Source organism: Rhododendron vialii, chromosome 12a, assembly GCF_030253575.1.
Source record: "Rhododendron vialii isolate Sample 1 chromosome 12a, ASM3025357v1".
NCBI lineage: Eukaryota > Viridiplantae > Streptophyta > Magnoliopsida > Ericales > Ericaceae > Rhododendron > Rhododendron vialii.
In genome coordinates, this window is record NC_080568.1 from 21,268,164 (window position 1) to 21,282,934 (window position 14,771).

The 14,771-nt window shown below is 38.2% G+C and overlaps 2 protein-coding genes across 2 annotated transcripts; both read left to right on the top strand.

The window, feature by feature from the left end:
• The first annotated feature begins 175 nt into the window (after positions 1 to 175).
• On the top strand, positions 176 to 874 carry LOC131309557 (protein FAR-RED IMPAIRED RESPONSE 1-like). Its single transcript, XM_058336172.1, has one exon. It carries the CDS (start codon positions 176 to 178, stop codon positions 872 to 874), a length of 699 nt encoding a protein of 232 aa, XP_058192155.1.
• Positions 875 to 880: 6 nt separating this feature from the next.
• On the top strand, positions 881 to 3,289 carry LOC131310994 (protein FAR1-RELATED SEQUENCE 5-like). Its single transcript, XM_058338296.1, has 2 exons — positions 881 to 2,539; positions 2,622 to 3,289. Exon 1 carries the CDS (start codon positions 991 to 993, stop codon positions 2,404 to 2,406), a length of 1,416 nt encoding a protein of 471 aa, XP_058194279.1. The 5' UTR covers positions 881 to 990; the 3' UTR covers positions 2,407 to 2,539; positions 2,622 to 3,289.
• Positions 3,290 to 14,771: the final 11,482 nt, after the last annotated feature.

Sequence of the window (14,771 nt, forward strand, 5' to 3'; positions counted from 1 at the left end):
CCATACATTGAAGTAAATGGGGTTGACTTAACTAATACACCTAAATGTTGGTCTTAGTTATGTTTTTAGTTGTCCTAATAACAAGACACCAAACTAATCGATGTGCCTCTTTTGTATGCCAAGTTTAAAAATAATTATGTCTAATGCACTGTATTATTTGCTTGATAGTAGAAGCATGGAATTTCAAAACCCATCACCAGAAATCAACGAAGATATCAAAGCTATTTCAATAATGGATTGTGAGGACTTGGTCTCGGAGGAAGATCAGAATTTGGAGGAGGTACCAGAACCTAAGGTTGGTATGTTTTTTGATTCAAAAGATGATGCACGTGACTATTATGGTAGATATGCGAAAGTGCAAGGTTTTGTTGTGGTCACAAGAACTTCTAACAAGCGTAGGAATGGACAAAAGACGAATATAACCTACTCTTGTCATAGGGGTGGAAAGTCAAGGGACAAGGGACTGAACCCACTCAAAGCCCATCCAACATCCAAAACTGATTGTAAAGCATCAATGAACTTGTCCTTGAAAATCGATGGAAAGTGGCTTTTGAATTCAATAGAACTGAAACATAACCATGAAATGTGCCCGAAGAAAGCTCGATATCTACAAGCCAATCGGGTTATCCCACTACATGCAAAAAGGACAATAGAGTTGAATCGCTCGGCTGGAATAAAAATGAATCAGACAATTGCCTCATGTACGATTGAGGTAGGGGGGCCTAGCAAGCTGCCATGGTTACCCAAGGATGCAAGGAATTACGCCGATAAAGTGAGACGCTCAGAACTTAAGGAAGGGGATGCAGAATCAATGCACAAGTATTTTATTAAGATGAAAACTGATAATGAAGCATTTTTTATGCAATTGATCTAGATGAAGAAAACCGGCTAAAGAATGTTTTTTGGGCCGATGGGAGAAGTAGAGAAGCATTCAAGGAATTTGGAGATGTGGTCACATTTGACACCACTTATTTGGTTAATCCGTGGAATATGCCGTTTGCTCCTTTCGTGGGTGTAAATCATCATGGGCAATCGATCTTGTTAGGGTGCGGACTAATATTACGAGAGGACACAGATTCATTTGTATGGTTGTTCAAGACATGGGTTGCTTGTATGTCCGGGTGTTCTCCTAATGCCATCATAACGGACCAATGTCGTGCCATGCAAAACGCAATAAGTATAGTTTTCCCAAACGCACGGCATCGTTGGTGTTTGTGGCATTTATTGAAAAAAGTTCCTGAAAAGTTGAAAGGTTACGATGACTATGAACCGATTAAATGGGATGTCCTTAGTGTTGCGTATGATTCATTGACAAAAGAGGAATTTGAGAAAAATTGGGGCAATCTCATCAATAAATATCACTTAGAGGCCAACGAGTGGCTAAGTGGCTTGTACGATGAGAGACACCGATGGGCTCCCGCATTTGTGAAAGATGTTTTTTGGGCGGGGATGTCAACAACCCAACGGAGTGAAAGCATGAATGCCTACTTTGATGGCTACGTACATTCTAATACCACATTAAAGGAATTTGTGGAGCAATATGAGAACGCCTTGCGTAAGAAGGTGGAAAAAGAAGACGAGGAAGATGCCCATTGTTTCAACAAACAAATAAAGAATGTGTCCCCTTATGGTTTTGAAGATCAATTTCAAGATGCATACACACTCGCAAAATATAAGGATTTTCAAGCTCGAGTAACCGGTAAGATTGCATGCAATTTCACTTCCATGAAGGTGGTAGATGATGGCATTTCAAAAGTTGAGATTGAAGAAGATATAAAAGTTGGTGAGAAGGGAATATTGAAAACCGTTACGTTTCATGTTTGTTATAATGAGGAGTCAAAAGAAAGTAATTGTACTTGTCGGTTGTTTGAATCTAAGGGGATTGTGTGCAAGCATATTGTCATGGTTTGGTCAAGAAAGAAGTTGAATGAAGTTCCAGAGAAGTACATTCTACAAAGGTGGAGCAAAAATGTGAGGAGGAGTCACACAATGGTGAAGGTTAGTTATGCAAATTGGGAAAGCAAGCCCGAATGGCGTCGCTATGATTATATGTTGGTTGCTTTCCGTAAAGCCGCTGAAAAGGCCATGGATTCCGAGGCGAAGAGTAAGAGGGTGGTGGCCAAGTTGCAAGAAGCTGAGGTGGAGAATGAAGTTTGTGAGGAGGAGTGCCTAGGCGATAGGCCTATGTCAATCGACATAGTAGATGAAATCATAAGTTCCGAAGAGAAAAAAATACCCGTGGGTGATCCGATTAAACGTCGTCGGAAAGGGCGGCCACCGGTAAATAGGAAACAACCAAGAATTGAAAAAATTATTCGAAAGATAAAGCAATCAAGCAAGAATGGCAAAGCTAGTCGAGGCAATGCGAAGAGCATGACGGTATATCTTTCAACTTGCAATTATTAAAAATATTTAGAAAATGTGTATCAGTGAGCTTTATAATTACACTAATGTTTTATTTTTACCGGTGTAGTATAATCCGGATGTTCACACTATGGAACTCAACGAGGTTATCATGCAAGGGAGCATAAATTGTAGTGTAAGTATCCCTATGTTTTTTTTTATCTTGTCATTCTAAAATTTCACATGTTACGTACTTGACAATTGATTTTTAATTTCAGACATCCCAATTGGTTGGACCACACGGTGGAATGTGGAGCTATGACCTTGACGAGGCTTCAACCGATTTATAATGGAAGACTTGTTCTTTTTTGTACTTTTGGCAGATGGCAATACATATATTCTCTTAGCTTATATATATGTAGAAAGGGCACCCTTATGGCAGCATTAATTGTGAGTTTCATGGTTTAGTTCCACCTGAAACAAAAAATTTATTTTGAGGGTAGTGACTTGTGAGATCAATTAGTCTCTCTCAACCATCTGAGTAACTTTGATGATCAATTGAAATGTGGCTTTTGTGCTTTTGTGTTGCATCGGTAGCCTAATTGCCATTTACTCTCTCAGTTTGTTCACTGTGATGCTCAATGAAAATGTGAATTTGGCTTTTGTTTTGTATGAGTAGCCTATTAGTTACAGTTTACTCTCTTTGTTTATCCACAGCTGGCATGTGTCTTGTATCACACACATAGATAGCATTCAACTCCAAACAAGATTCTGCAAAAATGACACTTATATTGCTTCCCAATCAAACAATGCTTCCCCAATTATCATGTAAGAGACTGTAAATGCAAGCTTATAGCCCCAAAATTGAAAGTAACACAAGAATTCCAACAACATATATACCAGAACCAGTTTCATGACAGTTCATTCCATTAATTCGTAAATCATTACAAAGCACTTGTGTGAACTTTAATCCAGTGCTGCCTGCCTGCTTCAGTTTTACTATTGACTCTAGTATATACTTTACATTCTACAAATTAACAATTCAGGTTCCACTTCGTTAGTTCATGGTTTCGCTAACTTCCGAAAGATATGTTCACTACTGAAGCAAAGGCATTGTTTTAGCTGCGCAAGTAGCAGCTCTCCTTTCTCTTAGGCTTCAATTCACGTAGACTTGTTTTTTTCCTGCAAACATGAAATCAACTACCATAATTAGACGCAATCCCTTGCACAACTTGCAAATGAGAAAGGCCAAATTTACAGAGCCTAATATTGGTAATATGAACTAAAAAATAAGGCAGGCCTTCATCTTCCTTGCCTCTTCTTTCTACTCCAGTAAAACGGAACAAAAAGGAAAAAAAAAAAAAAAAAGGTCTGCAGTTCTCTGTTTACAAGTATAACTTGCTTCCAAAATGACAGAAATATCATAACTTCCCATCCAAATTAAAATACAAAAAGATACTAATTACATTTACGACTACAAAAAGATAGAGTACATACTTTGCTTTGGATTCTTTCTCAAATCAAAGACCAGCACATCCCATTGTAAAAAGCCCCAATTTGCGAAGAACAAACACAAATTTGTGAAATGCCCCATTTTTTTAGAACCCTAATTTACAAAAAGCCCCAATTTCTAAAGAAGAAACCCTAATTTTAGACCCAAACAAAAGTTAAGATCTTACACAAGAGCGAAAAACGCACCACAAAAGTTAAGATCTTACACAAGAGAAAAAAACGCACCACAACTGATTTGGCGTGCCGTCCATGGTGGGGGTTTTGGGTGGCTGTGAGGTTCGCCGTGGTTGCACAAATCCATGGTGGAGGTGCTCGGCGCCCTCACAACCTTCGTATGAAAAATAGAGACAGAGAAGCCTTGTGAGAGATGGAAGTAGGGGACGGAGAAAGGATGGTGGTCGTTATAGGCATCAGTGGTAGGAGTGGTCGTGCGATTCAGATGTGATGGAGTGGGGGTCGTCGGTGGAGAGAGAGAGAGAGAGAGAACACTTTCGTTGGATGGCGGTCGGTTGCATCTCGGATGGTTTGCAGTTGTTGGTGGCGGTGATTTCTGGTGCTGGTGCGGGGAGATGGAGCAGAAATGGATTTTGGGAGTAAAAATTATACAGTATTCTGAAAATTTTGAATCTTTCAAAATGAGAGAGAGAGAAAGAGAGAGAGAGGGGGTGGGGGGGGGGGGCCTTTTTTTTTGCCACGTTGGCTGCTGTTCCTAATCTGTTCCTGATGTATGTGCAGGTAGCATTATTGAACATGTAATTAGCCGTCATGGGTAAGATTTTAGGACAATTATTTACAGATGACTGAGGGTGCTGAACTGAATGTACTGTGTGTAAAAATCCAATTTTGCTATGGGTACTACATTTATGTCCCGAAGATGTACACCACCAGCTGAGGTGTAAAGTTTGGCCCACCAATACCCCATTTCCCGTTCAAATTACTCCAAAAAAATTTGACCGCCAGTTGTGAAGGAATATTTTTCCAAATTTTTTGAGATGTCCAATTTTTCCAAAGCTTCACTGCCATTCTCTCTCTCTCTCCAAGATCGAGACCAGCAATTTGGATGAATCGCAATGGAGGAAGAAGAAAATCAAAACCCACAACAAATATACCCATGGGAGGAAGGAAAGAATCCTCAATTTCTTCCATGATACACATTTCTTTATTTTTTCAAGGTTTCACATTTTTTTCTCCCCCATTTCCGCTGATGCCACTCCATTGGGTTGCTCTCTCTGAAACAATACTTGAAGAATTAGGAAAGATGCTTGATGGATTGCGCATCTTTTTCCTCTCCAATTGTGGCACACAATGTTCACTCCCTTTCCCCCCTTTTTATCTGAATGCACAATGACGACAATAACGTCGGAGTTCGAATGAGTAATGAACAAAATCATATGTTTTCCAAGGGTTTTTTTCCCCAAGTGTAGTTCATTTTTTTCCCGGAGTGCTATGTTTGGATCCAATGCCCTTTCATATTCCAAAAACAGAGGTATTCATCATTCAGATTCATCATGTTCGTATTCCAAAAACTGAGGTCTTCCATCATTCAAATTCATCATGTTAGGATTAAAACAGAGGTCTTCATCCTACTTCGTGGAAGATACATCATGTTAAATTTCATGTCTCTATTTTTGGGCTTAAACCACATCCGAGTTAATACATGCGAAAAATCCAACAACATTATCTTCATCCTTTCCATTAGCTTCATGCACCGTGGTCTTCATCATTAATCCTCGAGCAAACAACACAGAAAGTCTACACACACATACAATTTGTGCACATATTTTGTTGTGGGGCCCACCACGTGTTCCACAAAAATCATCCGAGCCGTTCATTAAATGTAAAACATTTTTTCAAGGGTCCGCGTAAAAAATAATCTCAATCCGATACCTATAGGTGCTCGATCCAATCATATAACTTTTTTCGTTACCCGAAAATCTGAATAAAAAGTTAGATGGTTGGATGAAGCACATATAGGTATTGGATTGAGCTTATTTTTTACGAGGACCCTTGAAAAAATGTTTTACATTTAATGAACAGTTCGGATGATTTGTGTGGGACCCGTAGTGGGCCCCACAACGAAATCTGTGCACAGATTGCTGTGTGTAGCACAGTTCCAAACAACATAACTAAGAAGCTTAGCAAAAAAAAGAAACAACATAACTAAGAACCAAGTAAATCAAAAATCTTGCAACAAAGATCAAGGGATCATGATCAAAAAAAGATCAAGGGATCGACCTACCCCAGTTAAATGATCAAAGGGATTTCCACGAGCCTCTCTAAAGTGCGAAAAGGGAATCCGATTCGGGGTAAGATGGGTGATTCAAAGATCGATCGGAAACTGAAGTTCTATGTGTTAGTAATTTATTTTAATCAACGGGTATCTGTAATCTTAACATGGAGAGATTAATAAGTACTCCTTCCGTCCCTAAATGTTTGGCACTTTTGGAAGTTCTAACTTTTAAGGAACAAATATTATTGTATTGTGCAAAAATCAAGTGTCCAATCTTACCCTTCTAGTGTACTTTGAATAGTATTTGAAAATTTGAATTTGAAATTTGGTGCCCAAAAGAAAAGGGTAACATAGAAAATTTACCATATTTTGCTTTTGACTTTTCAAAATGGACAAATAATATGGAACAATAAAAAGCATGAAAGTGTCAAACATTTAGGGACGGAGGGAGTATTTAATATCATGAAGCTCGTAATATAATTGAGATAAAGACAGGAGTGCAATTATTATTCTGTAGTGAGGTGAATTATAATTAGTGAAATAAGAAATAGAATCTTAGCAGGATTAGTTTTTTTCTTATTTAAACTAGGAGTCCAGACTTATTACTCATTAGGTTCCTATCGTAGCCCTATATATACACGTTATGTTCTCTAGGTCAGTTTTGAAGTTTTTCTATTATTCAGTAAATAGAGGCAGGCTTAGAGAGAGCAAACAGATCACGAAGAATCCACACTTGGTTCGTGTTCTAGACGTGCAGAGAATACGATAGAAGATTGTAAGGTACGGTCGAGCAGTATTCGTGGTTTATAGCAAGGCATGCTATAACAAGTTCAACCAGTGTTCGTGTCGCAGAGAATTGAGGTAGAACCCTAATTCCGCTTTATAGGGTTTTACAATTCTTATTGTCTAATCTGTACGCGTCATTACTGGGTCTTGGGGATTCAGTTTTCCAACAGTGGTATCAGAGCAAGCTGTAATCACGCGTATGGATTAAACAAGCCATGTTGTCCGTAGGTTATAAAGGGTAAAACGTAGAACTATACTAACCCTTGTTTTGCAGCGTTCTTACCCAGCTATTATGGTCACATGATTTTTATTGATTTTATGTGATTGGATTCCACGATAATTTTTTTCGTGGTTATTGTTATTTATTGGGTATCACGATTATCTTTCGTGGTTGTAAAATTAACGTAGCATGTGTTATTTATTGGGTGCCACGATTATTTTTCGTGATTATAATAATTAACGTAGCATGTGAACTCCAATGAAGGCATAAGATCGATGTTTGTATGTTTCTTCGATTGTAATAGCATGCGACGGTTATTCGGAGATCGAAGATGGTAGATACAAAAGATATAAATTGTTTGGCTCGCAACAGATTTTTTTCAGATTCGTAGGGTCTGATTGCAGGGCTATTTCGACCCAGTAAACGTTGGAATTAGACAATCTGTTCTTCACGAAAGTTGTAGATAATTGAATTTCAAATCCAACCCAATTTGAATCACTTCAATTGGAGGTCGGATGAGGAAGATATGGCCAAAATACTGAAGGATGTGTAGTTTACGCAGGAATACATCAAATTTGAATTTTCTTGCCTAAGCACGGTTGGATTTTGGTTTCCTTGATTGATTCAAACTATCTAAGTCTTCTACACAAGTATAGCCGAAGGATTTCAAGTTTGGAAGGACTCCTTATTGCTTAAGGATTTCAAGTTTGAAAGAATTCCTTGTTACTCAAGGATTGCATCTTTGACCATAATAGTTGTGATGCATATTTTATTATGTTTCCTTATTTATGTTTATGCATGTTTCTATGAGTGTTTGCATATGTGATAGTTTACCATATTGGGATAACATGGTAATATATGGCCTTTGACCTAGATCACGTTTTTTGCAAACTCAAAAATTTTGATAACCCTCACAAATTTTTTTTTAAATAACTAAGTGGGAGATGGAGTTTATTTTTATAAATCCCACAGTCTCCATTACTAGGATGTAGATGATGTAATTAATTTTATGTGATGATTTTAGAACCTTCCCCACCCCCCCCCCCCCCCCCCCCCCCCCCCCCCCGGCAAAATTAATTATGGTCTCATCGGTACAGACTTCCTTAAAGGATAGGTCTATGATAATTGTTGTGTGAATTACTTCACCATCTGAGGCAATTCATAACGGAACAATGGGTCATGGGGCTAGGTAATGGTATACACTTAGCTGTAAATAATAGTATCCTCATCATCTGAGTCACTATTATTATTTATAGGACCGAAACTATATTGACTATTTAATTTTACTTGGCACGGTATAATGTCTAGATAGTAAAATTAAAAGGTTGTGCCTATCTACACGAATGATAAAGATTAGAGACTTCCCATCGAGGCATGCTCTTCACTGTGTGTAGGGTTGCCAATGTTTTTCTTTTAACATGTGGTAGAGGGAATCTATATTAAAATGAAATTCAAAGTTTTTTATTGCCCTTCATAATTGATTGTTATGTTATTTGATTCTCAGATTCAAAAATGGGTTCTTTCAATCCACTTGCCACTATTCTTAAAGAAAATAAACTTACTGGACCAAACTATGTTGATTGAAAAAGAAACTTGAATATTGTGTTAACTGCTGAGGGCCACAAATATGTGCTATCTACGGCGTGCCCTTCTATACCTGAAGAGAATGCCACAGAACAGAAAGCAAAGCCTTATAAAGATTGGGTTAAGGCTGATGAGATGGCGCGGTGTTATATTTTGGCTTCTATGTCGAATATATTGCAACATCAGCATCAAGCTATGAAAATTGTTTCCGATATGATGCTGAACCTCAAAGAAATGTTTGGGATCAGAATCGAGCAGCAAGGCTAGTTGCTATGAAGGAATTGGTGAGCATCACCCATGTTGAAGGGACCCCAATTAGGGATCATGTTCTGAAGCTATCAGAAGATGATAGCTCTTTTTGATGAACTAGAGATCCTTGGAGCTGAAATTGATGGGGAAACCCAAATCGATTTTGTTCTTAACTCACTGCAGTCTGAGAGTTTTAAGTAGTTTCGCCTGACTTATTCTATAAATAAAATGCATTTATCTTTGACGGAACTTCTTAAGAAACTCCAAGCAGCTGAGGGTCTTTTGGTTGGAAGAAACCACCATCAGTGCTAGTGGTAGAGAAGGCTTCTACTTCTAAGCCAAAAGGCAAGAAGAAGCAGAATAAGTTTCAAAAAAAAGTTGTGGAGGCAGTTCATGCACCTCAAGGTAGAGTGAAAAAGCCTACGGGCAAGTGTTTTCACTGCAAGCAGAAAGGACACTGGAAGAAGGAATGTTCGATTTTTCTCAATAAAGTGAACAAACAAGGTAAATCTTTTTCACTAGTTGTTGAATCATGTTTAGCGGTGCTATCTACCAGTACCTAGAGTGTAGATACGGGAGCCACTAATTATGTTTGCAATTCATTGCACGGTTCCAGAAAACCAGAAGACTCAGTGATGGGAAGATTTATTTACATATGGGAAATGCTACGAGAGTGGCACCAGTTGCAGTAGGAAATGTTTTTGTAAATTTTAGTAGTAATAAGAGTTTAATTTTGAGAGATTGTCTTTATGTTCCTACTATTAAAAGAAACTTGGTTTCAGTTTCTAAGTTAATAAAGGATGAATATTTGGTTTATTTTAATGACTCTGTGGTTATTAAGTTAAATAAACGTTTTATTTGTTCTGGTTCATTGGTGGATGATCTCTACATTATTAATCCTATATTTTCTACAGTGCAACTGCATGAATTGAATAACACTAATAATTTGCCATGTAAGAGAAAAGAGCCTTCTAAATTGAACCAAACGTATCTTTGGCACTTACGCCTTGGTCATATTAATCTGAATAGGATTTTTAGACTGGTTAAAGATGGACCTTTAGGTTCATTGGAAGTTAAGGAACTTCCAGTCTGTGAATCCTGTTTGGAAGATAAGATGACCAAAAGACCTTTTTCAGCAAAAGGATATAGAGCCAAAGAGCCGTTGGAATTGGTTCACTCTGATTTGTGTGGGCCTATGAATGTCCAAGCAAGAGGTGGTTTTGAGTATTTTGACACTTTTATTGACGATTACTCAAGGTATGGATACATTTATTTGATGCACTGTAAGTCCGAATGCTTTGAGAAATTCAGGGAGTATAGGGCAAAAACGGAAAAGCGTTTGGGTAAATGTCTCAAGACACTACGATCTGATCGTGGTGGTGAATACCTCTTGGGAGAGTTTAGAGACTACTTGTCAGCTGAAGGGATTACATCCCAGTTGTCAGCTCCAGGTATGCCACAACAAAATAGTGTAGCATAGAGGAGGAATAGGACTCTTACGGATATGGTAAGATCAATGATGAGTTATTCAGATTTACCAATTTCGTTTTGGGGACATGCACTAGAAATAGCAGCGTATATTCTTAACTTCGTACCATCTAAGTCAGTACCATCTACACCCACAGAACTATGGACTGGGCGCAAACCTAGTCTGCAGCATGTTCGGGTTTAGGGTAGTCCAGCACATGTGCGGGATGGGAACGTAGATAAATTGGAATCGAGGACAGAAGTTTGTTTGTTTGTAGGGTACCCTAGAGGAATGAGAGGTGGTCTGTTTTATAGTCCTATGGATAAGAAGGTCATTGTTAGCACTAATGCCCAGTTCTTAGAAGAGGACTATGTGATAGACTACAAACCCAAAAGTAAAATTGTTCTAGAGGAATTGAGAGGAGAGAGACCGGCACAAACTTCTTTACCACCAATAGTGCAAGAGGAAATGCCACAAGAGACTTTTATAGAGGCACCTATTGACACACCGGTACCTCGTCGTAGTATGAGGGTTACTGTTCCACCCAGTTGGTATACGTTGTTGGGAGAGTCTTTTGAAATGATCCCTGATGATCAGCATGCCGAACCCTGTAACTACAATGAGGCACTTCAAGATAAAGATGTGGAACTTTGACAAAAGGCTATGAAATCAGAGATGGAGTCTATGTACTCTAATCAGGTTTGGGATCTTGTAGAACCACCTGAAGGGATTAAACCCATTGGATGCAATTGGATCTATAAGAAGAAGAGAGGGGCGGACGGGAAGGTACATACCTTCAAAGCTAGGCTTTGTTGCGAAAGGGTATACTCAGAAAGAAGGGATTGACTATGAGGAAACTTATTCGCCAATAGCCATGCTTAAGTTCATCCGGATTCTCTTATCCATTGCGGCTCATCTCGATTATGAGATTTGACAAATGGATGTAAAAACCGCGTTCCTTAATGGAAATCTAGATGAGTGTATCTATATGGTGCAACCAGATGGATTCATAGCAAAAGGTCAGCAGCACATGTTGTGCAAGCTTAAGAAATCTATTTATGGGCTTAAGCAGGCATCTAGATCTTGGAACATTCGTTTTGATCAAGCAATCAAGTCTTTTGGTTCTGATCAATGTCCGGATGAGTCATGTGTGTACAAGAAGCGCAACAGAAAAGTTGTAGTGTTTCTAGTAGTATATGTCGATGATATCCTACTCATCGGAAACAATGTGGGAATGTTATCTTCAGTGAAAGTGTGGTTATCCGGCCAATTCGAAATGAAGGACTTGGAAAAAGCTGGTCACATCCTAGGGATTAAGCTTATACGAGATCGCAAGAATAGGATGTTGGGCTTATCACAAGCTACTTATATCGATGTCATTCTAGCCCGTTTTAGCATGCAAGATTCCAAGAAAGGGTTCCTCCCTTTTAGACATGGAATCAACCTATCCAAGGATCAGTGTTCTAAAACACCTGAAGAGATAGAGAAAATGAAGGCAGTTCCTTATGTCTCGGTAGTAGGAAGCCTTATGTATGCTATGTTGTGTACTAGACCTGATATTTGCTTTGCCGTTGGCATGGTTAGCAGATTTCAGTCTAATCCAGGGCAAGAACATTGGACTGCAGTGAAACATATACTCAAGTATCTGAAAAGAACTAGAGATCATATGTTGGTGTTCCAGTCAGATAGTCTGGTACCTCATGTGTACACAGACTCAGACTTTATGTCAGATAGGGATTCCAGAAACTCTACTTCAGGATATGTGTTTACCTTATGAGGGTGGAGCCATAAGTTAGAGGAGTATCAAACAATCTTGCATTGCTGATTCTACCATGGAGGCAGAGTATGTGGCAGCTTCTGAAGCAACCAAGGAGGCTGTTTGGCTTAGAAACTTTTTGTTGGATCTGGAAGTGGTCTCTTCAGTACAATCAGCCATTACACTCTATTTGTGACAATAGCAGTGCAGTTGCAAATTCGAAGGAGCCAAGGACTCATAAGAAGAGCAAACACATTGAGCGTAAGTATCATCTGATTCGAGAGATCGTACAGAGAGGTGATGTTGCTGTGACCAAGATTGCATCGGCGAATAACCTGGCAGATCCTTTTACGAAGAGCTTACCAGCTAAGACTTTTGATAGTTACGTAGAGGGAATGGGAGTGAGATGCAAGGCAGTATGGTTTTGAGTCTTAGTGGGAGTTTGTTGGGAGATTATGTAAAAATTATGTTTTTATATGATGGATTAATATTTAATTATTAATCAATTTATCCATTTTTGATGAGAATCTTTTATGGGTAATGTTTGCATAATATTTTTGTATGTTGTGATGTGTGTCTTTTATTTTACAAAGTAGATGATCCAGTGTGTAAAGTTCGGCTTACACACAGAAGATCAGATCATCGGTTCTTGTGAAATATAAGATATGGTTCACAGTCTTAGATGGAACTGGACACACCATCGGTAGGACTGTAGTACAATGTTTAGTAGGTCTGTCTTGACTACAGGGAACGGTCTTGTTCTAACTCATTGTGCTAGTACACTTTGTGTGTATTGAACGGGACCGTATTGAGATAATTGTCTTTATACTAACTTTATAAGACAATTGAAACCTCATGGTTATTATGAATGCTTATGCTTTTAATCCAAAAATAATTATTAGAGGTGTATATTTAATATTGTTGACTTTGATTCATTAAAGAGTGAGATCTTTATACGGTCAATAGTCTCGGTGAGTTGGGTTAAAGAGTGAGATCTTTATACGGTCAATAGTCTCTGTGAGTTGGGTAGCAACATTATGTATATGACAACTATTAATTATTGATGGAATCCACGTCCCAGTAGGGATTGATGATACCCCTTGAGTAAGCTTATAAGTTTCGATTATGTCAAACCCTGCAGTTGGATATTTGTATCCGACATATCGAATAAGTTAAGCGGATAGTCTCAAGTTAAGATGTTGATTAAGTGGGAGATTGTTAGTAATTTATTTTAATCAACGGGTATCTGTAATCTTAACGTTGGGAGATTAATAAGTATTTAATATCATAAAGCTCGTAATATAATTGAGATAAGGACGGGAGTGCAATTATAATTCTGTAGTGTGGTGAATTATAATCAGTGAAATAAGAAATAGAATCCTAGCAGGATTAGTTTTTTTCTTATTTACACTAAAAGCCCAGACGTATTACTCCTTAGGTCCCTATCTTAGCCCTATATATACACGTTATGCTCTCTAGGTCAGTTTTGAAGTTTTTCTATTATTCAGTAAATAAAGGCAGACTTAGAGAGAGCAAACAGATCACGAAAGAGTCCATACTTGGTTCGTGTTCTAGACGTGCAGGGAATACGATAGAAGATCGTAAGGTACGGTCGAGCAGTATTCGTGGTTTATAGCAAGGTGTGCTATAACAAGTTCAACCAGTGTTCATGTCGCAGGGAGTTGAGGGAGAACCCTAATTCCGCTTTATAAGATTTTACAATTCTTATTGTCTAATCTGTACGCGTCATTACTGGGTCTTGGGGATTCAGTTTCCCAACACTATGCACATCGAAGAGAGAGAGAGAGAGAGAGAGAGAGAAAGTCAAATTTCAGTCATTACTGATTTAGTGTGTGTGGGCCCACCCTTATTGTGAGTGTGAGAATTGATGTGTAAGTGGGTGTTGTGTTAGAATTTTTCTTTGGATGAACAATTATTCTACCACCACACTTACTTACACATCCATTCACACACACACACCCACAACAAGGGTGGAACCTGCACACCCCACTTACACACTCATTCTCATACTCACAATAAGGGTGGAGCATATACACATTGAATGTATAATGTGTGCGGGTTCCACCCTTATTGTAACTATGGGTGTATGAATAGGTGTGTTAGTGGGTGTGGTGGTTTGAATGATTGTTCATCCAAATTGCTGGTCTCGATCTTGAAGAGCAAGTACTGAAGTAATGGCAGTGAAGCTTTGAAAAAATTGGGAACCTCAAAATTTGGGAAACAAATAGGAGTATTCAATTTGAACGGGAAATGGGGTAGGTGGGCCAGACTTTTAGGCTCCGTTCCGGAACTAAAAGATAAGTTTTTATTTTTAAAAATGCAATTTCAAGCTCAAAAATTATGGGTTTATTGAAATCTAAAAATATTTAATATGAATTTTGTTTAAATGATGCAAAAAAAAAATTGAAAAATTATTTTTTATTTATTTTATTTTTGAGTTTGAAAATGTGAAATAAACTGTTTATTTTTTTAAAAAATTTCTGGAATGTGGCCTTACACCTATATCTTCGGTACATAAGTGTAGTACCCATAGCGAAATTGGAAAAAATCAGATTGCTCGATGAATTGATAATCATGGTCGGTTCACGTATATTTGAATATT